The sequence below is a fragment of the Epinephelus moara genome, chromosome 17 (assembly GCF_006386435.1).
Source record: "Epinephelus moara isolate mb chromosome 17, YSFRI_EMoa_1.0, whole genome shotgun sequence".
In the NCBI taxonomy this organism is placed as follows: Eukaryota; Metazoa; Chordata; class Actinopteri; order Perciformes; family Serranidae; genus Epinephelus; species Epinephelus moara.
In genome coordinates, this window is record NC_065522.1 from 5,223,250 (window position 1) to 5,238,061 (window position 14,812).

Genomic DNA, 14,812 nt, shown 5'->3' on the forward strand with positions numbered 1-14,812 from the left:
CTACCGCGTTTTTTTCCCCGTTAAAGGGTTTTTTTGGGGAGTTTTTCCTTATCCGCTGCGAGGGTCCTAAGGACAGAGGGATGTCGTATGCTGTAAAGCCCTGTGAGGCAAATTGTGATTTGTGATATTGGGCTTTATAAATAAAATTGATTGATTGATTGAACCTGAACCCTATCTTCCTACATTTTTGTGTCTAAGTGACAAATGGAAATAACAGTTTTTGAAATTGGTCCATTTTTGAGTGAGAGCACTGCAGCTAGTCACAGTGAAACAGGTTGCAATGTAATCCCTGTGGGCAATTGTGCACCACTTAAAGTGTTTGTTTTTGCCACTGACAGGCTCAGATTGTTATTAGTATCTACAAACATTATGGAAGGGATCCCTACTGAGATAGACCTGTTAAAGAGTAAGATCCTTTATTTTTAAACAGAAACAGTCTTAAAATCACCATCCTCAAACACACCAGACTCCATTTAAATAAACAGTAATTTTAACATCGTAAAACACACTTCATTCAAAGTTGAGAGAAATGAAAAAAAAAAAAATCCTAAGTCATTTTAGTTCATCTTTTAACTGTTCCAAGAATCACCAGCTCTGGTTGGGTTGAAATAAACCCTTAATTCACCTAGTAAGGCTCTATAAACGCTAAAATTACTGTACTGCTTGTTCACATTAGTTACTCTGACACAAAAACATGGGAAAATGGGGTCCAGGATGAAAAATAACAAAGTTGAACTTTAACTTTAAACTAAAATATTAAGATGTACACTTTAGAATATTCTCTATACACTCTAGAATTTAGCTGTCACATTTAATTCTTCTCTGGATGTTTCATTTCATATCAAGAATCTTATGCAATCAGGCTTTTTCCAAAGATTAAATTGGGTCCTCATGTACTTATAAGAACTAATAATCCCTCAGGTGAGCTACCCCGTGTCTCCTGGTTATTCCCAGATGTTGGCTTAAAATAAAGAGAGACAAAATATTTGCTTCTCCCCTTAACTTTGGATACATTTTCCAGATCAGCTGTCTTTTTCAAAAACCTTCGCAAGATTCACAGAATCCCTTTTCTTATGTGATCATTTTGTCTATTGTTGATCTTGTTTCTGTTTTATCAACTCCATTTTGTTGCTCTGGTGTTTGTCACTATTCTGCCTGTTAGATCTTTCATGCTTAAATATTTTCATTAAGCACTTTCTTCCTTTTATTTTGAAAAATACTTTGTAAATAAATAAGAACTTTTGACAAAACAATACCAAATCAAGGTCCTCCTACTTTTTTGAGTCCTTTCAACCCGATGACATGTTCTTCATCAGTGAATAGAGTTTGCTCATGGCAGCTCCACCAACAGCTGAGGGTATCCTCCTAGCTTTTAATCCATCTGATGCCACAAATTGATGTCATTAACAGTGTTGGAGTACCTGAGGGTGGACTATTCCTTTACAGCCATGCCAACCACACCATTTATTAAGAAACACCACACCTGATTAAAGGCAGCCTTTTCTATTTACTCACCCTGCTGTTGCCTTAACAACCTCGATTCCAAAATGTGCATCTCTTTTCCGTTCTGAGGCCCTGGACAGCTCTGGCCTCCAGCTGGCCGGCGCTCTGGGATCAGGGCCTGAACAACATATAATTATATAGAGTTAGCCATGTAGTCAATGCATATAGGTGTCACTTATTATTCTGCACTGCATTTTGTGTCCACACTCACTTGTAGGTGTTGTACACTGGTTGTCCTCTTCACTCAGCGTACTCAACTGTCTTTTGAACTCTAAAACAAAAGAAAAGCATAGAAGAGATCACATATAATAAGCTGAAAGATGATGTTCATATGCCACCACAACAGCACAGCATAAACAGAGTGACTTTTTACCTGTGTAGAATCAAGTGTTTAGCTGCTTTAATGCAAACAACCAGAAGGGGGAGACATGTGCTTGTATAGTGATGGGATTGAGTCACTCAGTGCTAATTCTAATCAAGTAGGAACAATGTGGATCATTGCTCCTTTCTGATTCTGTACCTGCATCTTGGTCACTGTGTGAGGTTATGGCAGTTTGGGCTATATGAGGCTGAGAGGAAGGAGGCCCAAAGAGCACAGGAGCAAAGGGAGGACTTAAAGAAGACTCTATCGCAGGGGTGACCTGGGGTCTCAAGGAAGGAACAAATCCAGCCCCTCCCTGGGCTTTCTGCTCCATAGACTGACCAGTGGGCAGAGAGAATGAAGCTGACAGGGAGGAAGCAGAATAGGGCAGAGGGATGATGGGAAGGAGGAGAAGAAAGAGGGTAGAGTGGAGGGAAAGGAAGGCGGAATATCAGTGACACATAACTAAAGTGTGCTTTCCAAAATCAGTTCAGCAGTCATTTTTTCCAGTGTTAGTTCTTGTAGCAGTCACTAACAGAGAGATGACAGAGAGAGCAGGTAGTGCAGTACTTGGAAAAGGACCAACAGAAGCAGCATAAGAGGAACCAGAGGCAAAAAACATCATATAAGAATGGGATGGACACAGTTTGGGCCCAGGAAGTGAAAAGATTATTTCTGTACACCCTTTTCAGACATGAACCTGCTTAATCATGCTGGCAATTTTACATGTTGTTTTCATGTTTGCATAATTCACTTTTTCTGTAGCAGTCACAATTGAAGTCACAGTAGATCAGACCCAGTAACATTTCTGTAACAACCCCAACGCCGAGGTCTGCATTGAACGCTGTCATATTAATGTGAAGGCTGCCACAGGTTAATTATACAGAGAGGGCAAAAACAAGATTTGTTTAGCCGCTGTAATAACTTAATTATCATTTGAAAGGCTAGCATTATAAGTTTTCTTAAGCTCTTGTCAAGACATGGAGTATGTGACATTGCTTTCTTAACTTTTTTTAACTTTAACAATCATACATCCCTGAGGCTCGGCCATCATTCTATCATCTCTTTGGTTGTTATAATTGTGTAATTTTTAAGTTTAGACCTTGAATAATCTGGACTTCAAAAATAACAATTTCATTTAGTTTACATCACGGAAATGAATAAAATGCTGAGATAAAGGCCTAATGTTTATATCTTTTAAAACATTTTTTAAACCCCTTAAAATCAAGAAGGCCTTTGGCGACCCAATAGTGGGGATCGGGACCCCCAGGTTGGGAACCAGTGTGTACAAGTAATGCTTTTGTGTAATTTGGAGACAGAAGTCTGTAACATTAAAGGGTACATTTTTCAACCTGGACCCTATTTCCCATATTTTTGTTTGCACTATCAATTTACGTCCATTGTTTGGTTTTGCCACTGACAGGTTCAGATTGTTATTCTAAGTGTCTGACAACATTATGGAAAGGACCCCTATAGAGATAGACCTTTTTGTTAAAGTGTAAGGTCCTTTTGTTTAATCAAAAACAGACCTAATTCACTTCTGCCAGATCCACCAGATTCCATTTAAATAAACAGCAATTTTATCATCGTAAAACAAACTTCATTCAAAGTCGACAGGAGCAAAATAAAACTCATAAAAGCCGTCTTGGTTTGTCTTTCCACTGAATCAAATATCATCGACTTTGGTTTGACTAAAATAAACCCCTAAATCATCCATTACGATGTGAAAATATGCTGGCTGTATACACGCTAAAATTACTGTTTTTTTAAAAGAAATCTGGTGGGTATAGTGATAGCGATTTCAGGGCTGTTTCTAGTTAAACAAAAAAGATCTTATCAAAAAGGTCTACCTCTGTCAACATCCTTTCAATAATGTTGTCAAACACTCATAATACTAATCTGAGGCTATCAGTGGCAAAAACAAGCACTTTGAGTGAATGTACATTAACAGTGCACAATTGCCCCTTGTGGTTAAATTACAGCCTGTTTTGCCCTTTGCTCAGTACTGGACCAATTTCAAAAATTGTTCTTCCCATTAGTCACTTAGACACAAAACATGAGAAAATAGAGCCCAATTTTAAAAAAAAAAAAATACTGAATTTAGCTGTTGTTGTTCCTTGCAGACTTATGTAGACATGACAAAACCATTACAAAAAAGCGACAATGCCCTTCCCGCTTCTTACAGTGTGTCCACAAACACATTCTCATCAATTACTTAATTTATTAGACAGGGAATTCTGCTGCCTGTTTTATAATATCTGACAGTGCATTAACATAGAAAGAAAATATGTTGCTGGGGCACTCGTTTGTTCACATGATGTATGTAAAAGCAACTTATGTTGGTTCCTACTGAAGATATAAATCTTTAAAAACAGATAAAATAAATAAATAAATAAATAGTTTCATTTTTAATAATGCTAAATAATTTCCTACAATGGCTGGACACTGTATTTAAAAAAAAAAATTAATACTTGCAATAACGGGAGGAAATTATGCAATTGTTGGGGACTATTTTCAGGTGTTGTAGTGAGTATTTGTAGCAGCAGGACATTGTATGTGGGATTGAGTCAGAATAAACTACACTGTGTGTTCATAATAATGAGGGAGCATGTAACCCAGTACAACAGTGTAGCTCACTGATGTGTTTTTAACAGTTACTAGACAACAAAGGAGCTCTGTGGCACAGAGGAAGGGGACATATCAGGCTTTGATAGTCACACACAATACTTGTTAGTAGGTCAATGCATTGTTGTTGTGGCTCTGCACATGAGAGTTGTTGACAAGAAGAAGGGTACAGAATATCACCAGATTTACCCTTTAATTTGTCAAGGAGATTGTTCTCATGTAGGATGTGTATATAAAATGTGTTATTCACACCAACTGCTCAGAGCATGAATATCCAGCAGTGGATTACATACAGCATGTGAGAAAACCTGAATCAGTCTGAGTCTTTAAGTAATGTCTTGACATTTTAAACTATGCATGGGCATAGTCCATCTAAACTCATGTGAATGCTGAATCAGTGCGGAGGAATCAAAGCAGCATATTAGCAAATGAGACGTTAGCACAGCAGAGGAGGCTCTGGGTTTAGATAAAAACAGAGAACATGAATGAAAGGACACATGAGTACAGCAGGGAGGCTGAGGCTGAATAACAGGAGGATATCAGGCTTGAGTTGGTTTAAAGGTAGAGCAGCTTTACATGGCGTCTCTGTCTGCTGTCTCTGCAGTACTGCAGGCTGTCCAGGATCATTGGCAGAGGGATGCAGAAACTTAGGAGAGAGGGCAGGCTGTGCTAGAGGGGCCTGAGATTTAGGAGGCCTCCATTCACTCTGCCAGGAAGCTGGAATAAATAAGGAGAAGGGGAAAAGAACAGGGGAAGATGGAGGGATAAACACAAGTAAAGGCACAGTAACAGGTGAAGAAACTGAAAGCCTCTGACAGGAACTGTCCCTGTACCTGTCTCAGGGGCAGACGGCAGGCTGGTGGGCCTGGTGAGGGCAAAGCCTGTCTCGCCCACAGAGGTGAGACGGGCTTTGGGCTGTCTGGAAGCAGGAGGTGGTGGAGGAATAGAAGGGAAGGAGCTGACAGGAGCTGAGGATGAGGAGGAAGAGGAGGACACAGAAGAAAAAGACGGAAAATTCTGTGGTCTCCACGCACTGGGACAGGCTGACAGATGAAGACAGAAAGAATAAAAGAAAAGAAAAAGAGGGTAGTGATGAAAAATGGCAGAGCAAAAGTATGCTAAAACTAATGCTGCATCCATATTGTGATTTGAAAAAGTGCAATTTCAACAAGCTATATACATGTAAAATAATATATGGTGACCATCGATTTCCCCAGCTTTAATGAAAACTGCTGCAACCGCAGCCCTGGACTTGGCTAAATAACAAAAACAAGACGAAAGGTGCTTTCTTTAAAGGGATAGTTCAGATTTTTGAAACGGGATTGAGTATTATCTATAGTAGATTTCAGTCAGCATGCCCCCCGTTTGGAGAAGCACGCTGGAATCCGACATAGAAGCTCAGCAATCTGCTGCTGTGGAGGGGATCAGTTTAAGTGAATGCTATATATATAGTATTTTCACTGCTTTGTCCTTACTGTTAGACTCTACTACTCTATTAGGAAAAACAGTTCTTTTAGCAATATTTTTAGGTGGAACTTTTTTAGGTGGCTAAAATATGTTTTGATGCTGACTCCTCCACAGCAGTAGATTGCTTAGCCTCTTTGTCGGGCTCCAGCCTGCTTTTCCAAACTGGGGGCGTGCCGACTGACATCTACTGTATGTAATATACTGTCTATTGATAAAGTACACATAACAACCCCACTTCAAAAAATATGAACTATCCCTTTAATGCTTTCTAAAGATATTTTTAAGAAGTAGGAGTTCATGTCTGTCTTTTCTATTCAATGTGGATGCAGCATTAAGCCCTTAAAGTAAATCAACACCAATAAACAGCACCATATTATATTTTGGATAGTTTTGTCACAGGGTTCCCACAGCTTGAGGTTAGCTAAATTTAAGGCTTTTTAAATACGTTTTTAATGCAACTGGAATGAAATTTACAGACCAATATTACAATGAACAAAATTAAAGGGAAAAAATGTGAACATACTTGTTTTGAAGGAATATTTGACTTGACTCATTTGGCTTGAATGATTGGAGTTTTGTCACTGTGTTTGAACACCACAGTGCTTTTTGTGTGGGCATACACTTGAAAGTTGTCCTGAGATCTGTGGCTGCTGACCCTTGTGCAACTGTTAGAGATGGAGCTAAAGGTGTGGCAGGGATGAGAATAAAATAGAGCTGGGAAATACCTGTCGCTCGTTGGCGAGTTTTCTTGGGGGATTTTGTGTTTCTCCCTCTGCATGTGGGAATCAACTGCACTGATTGCCATCATACTGAGGTTGACAAACTTTTTGCACGGAATACACCGCGCATTGTATGAACCAGTTTTAGCCATGCCACAAAATCTTGGTTAAATAGCCAGTTTCGTTGAATTTAGGTTCAGTGACAGCTAGCAAGCAGACAGTGGATCTGCTGTCCTGATCTGCATGGCGTTAATGCAAGAGGCATTAGGTAAATTATTCAAAAAAGATAAGATGTTACCAGTTATTCTGAGATTTTACAATGCAATGACAGAAAAAAAGATTCATAACATCCTACTTTCCATGTCTTGGCATGTATTAAGACTTTTGAAAGATTGAGTTAAGAAAATTTAACAGCAATTAAGGCCTTATTTTTAGGTTAATAAATTCAATGCCTTTTTCAGTTCTCACAAATTTTTAAAATGTTTTCCTACAAAAAGTAGTGCACCCAAAGTTGTACATAACCCACGTATTTTGAAAGGCTGCAATCACGTGACCAATGCGCTGATGGCTGTAAACAATCCAGAGCACTTATAAGGAGGCAGGTTTGGGTGGTGGATGGGTCACAAAAAAGCAGACTTTCGCCCGGGACTTAACCCTGGAGTCAGGTGCTCGGATCCATGTGAACTTTGGGTCATTTTAAGGTACATCCTCACTGTGTTTCTTTTCGTAAACCTAACAACAGTAACTTGGTTGCCTAAACCTAATCTCATCTCTCAATCTCTGCATTAAGTAGCTGTACGTTAAAAACATAATGTCATTCATGGGGAGAAAATTTGTTGGATATCATGCAAACATTGCTTTTAAGGGTCTGTGAAAACCTTGTGTCAATTAGAAACCAATTACTGTTTTTGAACTGAATTATGTAATACCTGTCTGTGAGGTATCAGAGAAAGCAGGATGATGGAGAGATGGATCAGAGGGTGTAGAAGAGAGAAAAGAGGTGGAGACTGCTTTAGAAGGGGTGAAGGTAGAGAAAGCCTCCAAGCCCTCAGCTGGAGAGAAGTCACTGTGGAAGCTATGGGGCCTTCGAGGAGCTGAGAGGAAAAGATCGATACAGGACATGGCAGAAGAGGAAAGTGGAAAGGGGAGAGCAGGAAGACAAACCAAAAGCAGAAAAAATGGTAAGTAAAACTAAAAATACTTAGTTTTACCTTTTTTCCCAAGAGTAGAATTACACAAAACTAGGAATCCCAAAAACTGACTTGTTTTTAAGGTATAACTTCAGCTAAAGTCAAAACGCATATGTCATATTTCAAGCAGCAGTAAATGCAACAAGGAGAGTTATGCATAAACCAATGCATTCCCAAACTGATGACTTAATTTGTAGTATGTTATTTGGTGTTACTAATAATTATTAAGGCAAAGTAATGCCATTTATGTTAATAAACATTAGAACATCTTGCCATTCTGTTGAGTGTAAATCTATCATAAGCTACCATCTCTGCCAGTATTTCACCCAGGTAAGTGCCTTCGATAAAAAGTATGAATCCAATGTTCTTGTACCCTTTGGTGGGCTTTCACTTGGAATTTTATCATACTGAGATTCCAGGTGTTCCAGCAAACGGCATTTTAAGCAAACACTTTGCATCTTCATGTTCAATCGTTTAAGTGTTTCCATGTAAAGCTGGTGGCAGACATCTTGTTGTGATGGTTAAGGCCTACAATAGATACATTTGGTGGGCCAGAAGAAAGTTACCATTGTGCTGCTGAGTTTTGCACCCCTGCTGACTCTGAGAATTGCATCCATAAAGTACTTACATAAGGAACTGATATTTCTAATAGGGATATGTATTTTTTGTAAATGTCAGCCCCTTTGGTTTACACCTAGAATTTAACTAGTTTTTCCTGTTATTATATTTCTTGGGAAACAAGAAACAGTTTAGATGTCTACACCCGGAGTAAAACCATTCAGCTAACAAAACTGAACAGAACAGGCAGATGGGCATATAAGGAAATAAGAATTAACAAGACTTAAAAAACCTGCACCTAAGCCTAATGGGCTTAAACCCTCCAATAATAACTTAAATAATACTTAAAGCCTTATACAGTAGTTCACCATATTATCGTCATCTTAGGCCCTGATCACACAGAAAGCATTTTAGCAGCTTGAGGCGGCTCTTTGTAATTATTTTTAATGTGGATGGAGCCTTTTGCTTGCTGTTTTTGCGTTGCTACATGCCTCATGTTTCTGTGCTCTAGGCGCCTGGTGTTTTTGCTGGAGCGCTCTGAACTCAACTTCAAACTTGACTCAGTGCAGAAAAGCGCCCTATGTCATCTCTGCTTTTTTCCCATTGTCCAGTGGGATGATTTGAGAGGTGGGCCTTCTGTGGTGGTCACGACAACAAGTTTACAGTTGGTAAAAAAAATGGAGGAGAAACTGGTGGTGCTCAGTCGCTCAGCAGGACTAATGGACTCCCTGTAGTTAGTATTTATATTTGTTATGCTAAGCCCGACCATAGACAGCAGGTTGTCAAACTGCCCTCAAGTCATCCTGAAACATGCCTGGAAATGGCCATCATCGAAGCGAAGCTCCTGGATGTGATCCACCCTCTTTATCATGGCCTCATGTACCCACACAGATCTCCATTTCCCTGTGCCCAACAAACTATTTGCAAACAGCCTCTCACCCTCAACCAGAGTTACAGCAAGTTCCCTCTGCCTGTCCATTTTAGTAACTAATTACTGTGAAATAAATAAATAAACGGCAGATTAATTACACAGGAAGGTTAGGGTAAGGAGGTGATGGGGTGGTTGCTTGGCAACAATAAAAAGGCGTAGCAAGTGTTTTTTGGCATTTTTTCAAAAAAAAAAAAAAAGGGGGCAGTATGGTGCACCTCATGTTTTGCAACCTGCAAAACGCTTTCTGTGTGATCAGGGCCTTACACAGTCATTTTAAACTGACTTCAGTGCAAGGTTGTCTGCACCTTTTGCTTCATGGGAAGGTAACAGGCAGTGGAAATAAATGACAAGATTAAAGGATGAAGCCTGGTACTTAGTCTACATACCATACATACATCATTCATATCAATCTTCAAATTGACATCAGTCTAACACTGACAGAATATCACTCACTGCTGTACCATATAACTACGATGTAGAGAAGCTTTCCTTTGCAAACCACTTTCCTTTTCAACACAGATTAGAGCATAACAGAGCAATCTATTCATCTTGACTTCACTGGCCTGGCAACAGTCCTGTCTGGATGAGGATGGAGAAAAGCCAAAAGCCACAAATTTACTGTGACAGCAGACTGTGGCTGTGCAAATGGAAGAGAAAATTTCAAACTGATACTAATGGAGAAAAGGATTATAGGCCTGTGTAAGGCTCAAATCTTCAAAAGAAGGGCATACTGATTTATCAGCACAGCAGGAGGTGCCACAGATCAATTAAAAATGTATGTCATATTACATAACTCCAGATCACATGTTTAAAATAATGGGCTTGCTCTCTTTACTTAATCTCAAGAACCTAGGTCTAACAGTAACTAGAATTACTGCCTCGTGGTTGTAAGCCTCTGCCAGCCAGTCAAGTTGCAGTTTACATCCCTGTCTGTCCAGACTCATGTAGTCATGACAGTTGACAATGCTTCAAATATGAACGTTGCTGCGAAGAAACTACAAATTCTAAAACATGGATGCTTTACACTTATCTTCACTGAAGCTGCACAAAAGATCTATACAGTCAGCACAGTTTCAAGATGGACACCCAAGATTAGTGTCACCAATTCAGTATCTGAACAAATCTCCCCCCCTTCTGTTGCTGAGATATGGTGTTGAGTAATGGCCAGAAAAGTGTTTTTGCTGACAGTGAAGTTGACCTTTGATCTTTTCACTTCACTCCAAGATTTAATCCTGTGTGACATTTGTGCAAAATTTTGTCATAATTAGTGTACAAGTCCTTGAGTTATAGCCCAAAACATGTTTTGTGAGGTCACAGTGACCTTTGACCACCAAAATCTAATCGATTCATTCTTTAGTCCAATTGGATGTTTGTGCCATATTTGAAGTAAATTCCCTTAAGGCTTTCCTGAAATATTTCATTCACAAGAATGGGATGGATGGACATACTGTACATACAGACATACGTATGTACATACCGACAAACAAATGGACGGACAACCTGATAACATAATGCCTTGGCTATGGATATTATTAAAAAATCTAAAACTGGTACAGTCAGACTGATTTCAAAGCCCAGTTCAGACCAATGATTCGCAGTTGCAGTGGTGTGTGAATTACCGGCGGCTGTTTTTTAGAATGTAAAGCACATCGCCTGCGTCTAAGCCAATCAGCTTGTAGTGAAGTCCGCTGATCAAGTCAAATTGACCACAGACCTCATTTGCAGGTGCTCCATCTGATGCTCGTTTTTATGTTTTTCACTATTATCACTAATCTAATATCACTATCCTCATTAATATTTTGAGAAGCTAGAAATTATATTCAACCACAAAATAAGCATGAAAAGGTGGAAATCAGAACAGAGGTATAGAGAGTTGTTGCATAGAGATGATACATTGTCTCATCTAGTCGCATTGGTGTGAACCGGCACGTTATTAGAACGTTGCAGAACCGCACATTGCAAGTAGTTGCCTGTGCACCACGAATCTTGGTCTGAACTGGGCTTAAGGCAGGTCAAAGTCTAAAGCCTAAAAGCAAACTACAGCAGGCCTACTACATGCTCAACTACAGCACCAGCCCGTTACAACAGAACTGCATTTGTTTGTATCTTTCAGTTTTAAGTCTACAATAAACGTCATGTTTAAAGTCGTTTGCTTGACATCTAAGCTGGGTCTATCACTATAGGGAAGTGAGGTTATAGTTAGGATTTCTTAACTTAACTTAAGTGAAGTGAAGTGAAGTGAAGTGAAGTGAAGTGAAGTGAAGTTAAGATAAGATAAGATAAGATAAGAGGTCTTAGACAGGATAGGACATAACCATGAGTTTAGGAATTGCTCCTGTAATAAGAAGATAGGTAGATAGAATTTTTTTTCTATTTTTAAACTTAAGTCACAATAGGAGAATTACACAATTACAAAATTACAACCAAAATAATCGACACAGGATAAGGAGTATCTGTTGACGTATACCTGATCCGGCAGCGGGCTGGAAGATTTTGGGAAGTGCAGGAGGGTGAGCAATTGTAAAGGCTGGCAGTGAGTAGGCATAGGGGGAGGGCCGAGCCTGCTGGGCAGTGCTTGGTGGTCGTGTGTGTAAAAAGGATGGAACAGAGGGGTCTGGGGGTTCGGGCAGAGGAGGACGAGATGGAACCGAGATGGTGGAGGAAATGCCAGAGGACGTTTTCCAATCCATCTCTGAGGTTACTGGGTGAGAGATAAGAGATGAGTAGAATGGAAGGACAGGGTGAAGAGAAAGGTTGGGGATAGAGAGATTAAATGAAGGATTGAAAGGAAAGAACAAATGAAGAAGATAGGAGCAGAAAAAAACAGAATAAATATGTGCAGATGAAAGTGACAGTTGGCAGCAGATATGAGAAAACACGAGGAGAGGAAGTGAAAAGAGGAAGAGGAATAAGATGAAAAGAGTGGGTTTCTGAGTACTCCGATATGTTATTTTCATGTTATCAAAAATATACTAGGCTACTTAAGCAAATTCAAAAAATACAATTTCAAATACTGTGCAATGTGGTGTGTGTGTGTGTGTGTGTGTGTGTGTGTGTGTGTTTGGGGGGTGTCGGGGGATCGTGAGGGGGGTAGTGTACCATCAGGAAGGTGGAGGAGCAGCCCAAAAACTAGAAAAAAATGCATTGTACATTTCTGCAAACCACAGATACGTTACATTTCTGAAGTGACGTGGTGTGGCAGTATGGCGTCACATCTAGGCGTGACGTCTAGGTGAGACACCTGCCTAGCTGCAGACTGCTATTCAAACCACCAAGCAACAAAACTGGTTGTGTTTTAGCGAGTCATTGCTGTGTTTCCAGCGGCTGTGTTTCCACAACTGTTGTTTTTGTTTACCAAGACATAGACGCATATCCTGCTGGGATAGTGCCACGAAAAAGCAGTTGCTTGTACCGAGACATCACCACATTTCCAGCGTGGATAGTGTCACTAAGAACAGTTGTTTTTTATTTTATTTACCAAGACAACCATTCCAGCCAGAATAGTGTCACGAAGTAGTGGAAAGTAGTTGTTCTTTATTTACCTAGACAACGCGGCAATTCCAGCCAGGATAGTGTCACTGAGAACAGTTGTTTCTGTTTACGAAAACATCACTACATTTCCTGCCAGGATAGTGCCACAAATAGCTGTTGTTTTTACTGAGACACTACCGTGTTTCCAGCAAGGATGGTGCCACATATTAACCACATCATTGTTGAAATGTAAAGAAACATAAAGTTTCAAAGTATCCACTACATAATAAGGTACAAATGTACAATTGCACAGTTTGCAGGAATGTACAATGCCAACATCTACTCTGGCGATATGGTTGGGAGGAGTAAATCGGGTAACAGATGCAGTTACCTGTGGGGCCTGATTCAATTGCAGGCCTCCAAGCCAGATCATGTACTCTCGTGCTAGAAGAACCAGAGGCTGTTATAAAGAGAAAAAGGAACAGCAGACAGAAAGATTATATGAAAAGGGAACTGGGTTTTAAATAGGAAACAAAAGTGGAAGCAAAAGTTTCAGAAAAACAGTTCAAAGAGAAATAAAAAGGTGACCAGGGACATCCTTGTTTGACCCTACAGAGTTGAGGTTGACAACATGGCAGGGTGTCGAGTCTTTCCCAGAATTAATTAGACCTTGTAGTGTGGAAGTTGCATGTTGCAGTATACATGACTAAATGTAGCCCAGCAACACTTTATTTAGAACAGACTTCTTTGGAGGCATGTGCAGGGTAAAGCTGGTGTCAGTATACTCGTGGCTGTGTTTATCAGATGTTGAGATTAGAATTAGAATCTTCAAAAGAAAAATCATATCACAAACACTGTATTAACAGGCTGTTTAGAGGTACCAGACACCTAAATTTAATGCTTAAAAATGACTTTTTCAAGATAGTATTTAACCAGATTTAAGACTTTTAAGATTTTTAACCAATCATCTGTTGTCTGTTATTATTAAAGCCCTGAAGGTTACGTATAAAGGTCAGTAGTATCAATGTAGTCCCATGCTGAGGCAATGCTGGGTTTTATCTAGGAATATGGTTATTAGAGTGAGTTAGGTTAATCTACATTTTGCCAACAGGTAGGTGCAAGTTCAAAGTAAAAAGACAGTATTAGGTTTATTGGTAGGTTTACAGATTTGTAACATCAGAAATGTGGACCTTCACACAGAAGTGCTTGACTCATTTTGAAAAAAAAAAAAAGAAAAAAAAAAAAGAAATCAAAGGTGGAGGAAAAAATGAAACAACATAAAATGTTTGTTGCAATAAATACCTCACAAACTCAAAGACATTTTAAGACTTGTTAAGGACCTGCAGACACCCTGATTACCAAAAAACAGGCATTTGACAAAGCAGAATAACCAATATAAATATGCATTAAAATTATGAACAAACACATTTTCTATTGTCGCCAGGATGGTAGGAATGGGTGCAACCCTAATTAAAACATTTTTTTAAAAGAATGTACACAAAATAGTATTTACAGTAGGGTAAGCTGAAGGTGTTTATATTTACAAAGGGCATGATACAAATCATATGCTATCTGTTACGTTCTATCTGCTATTGGTTTTTAAACAAAAATTTTTTTCTTTTCCCATGATTCACATTGACAGTGAAGGGGATACGGATCTTGATGTTTTGTTGTGTGCAATGTATGGTATTCATCTGTGTTGGACTACTGTCTGTAGAGCAAATTGCCCCTCAGGAACTTTCAAGTTTGAATCTTGAATCTTGAAACGTTTAGAAAGCAGCTTTTTTTATTTTCATCTTACACTGCTTTCACTTTCCCTACTTATATTGACAGACGTTGCCAGCGGCAGATTATATCAGTTGTAGCTAATTAACCCCTGAGAATAACTTGATGACAGAATAAAATTAAACCCAGCTGTCGTTGGGTTTGTAGAGGGAATAAACTTCACTCTTTAACCGCTGTAATGTTGAAGCATTTCTGCTGTCCC

General features: G+C 39.3%; 1 protein-coding gene across 9 annotated transcripts in view; it reads right to left on the bottom strand.

The window, feature by feature from the left end:
* Window positions 1-14,812, bottom strand: part of ehbp1l1a (EH domain binding protein 1-like 1a) — a 61,639-nt gene that overhangs the window by 32,111 nt on the left and 14,716 nt on the right. For all 9 annotated transcript variants that reach the window (XM_050066783.1, XM_050066782.1, XM_050066781.1 and 6 more), the window contains exons 7-14: window positions 13,217-13,285; window positions 11,822-12,055; window positions 7,605-7,769; window positions 5,323-5,532; window positions 5,066-5,206; window positions 2,024-2,227; window positions 1,715-1,774; window positions 1,516-1,621 (exon numbers count right to left, since the gene is read on the bottom strand). In XM_050066783.1, coding sequence (XP_049922740.1) covers window positions 1,516-1,621; window positions 1,715-1,774; window positions 2,024-2,227; window positions 5,066-5,206; window positions 5,323-5,532; window positions 7,605-7,769; window positions 11,822-12,055; window positions 13,217-13,285 — 1,189 coding nt within the window. The remainder of the gene's footprint in view (window positions 1-1,515; window positions 1,622-1,714; window positions 1,775-2,023; window positions 2,228-5,065; window positions 5,207-5,322; window positions 5,533-7,604; window positions 7,770-11,821; window positions 12,056-13,216; window positions 13,286-14,812) is intronic.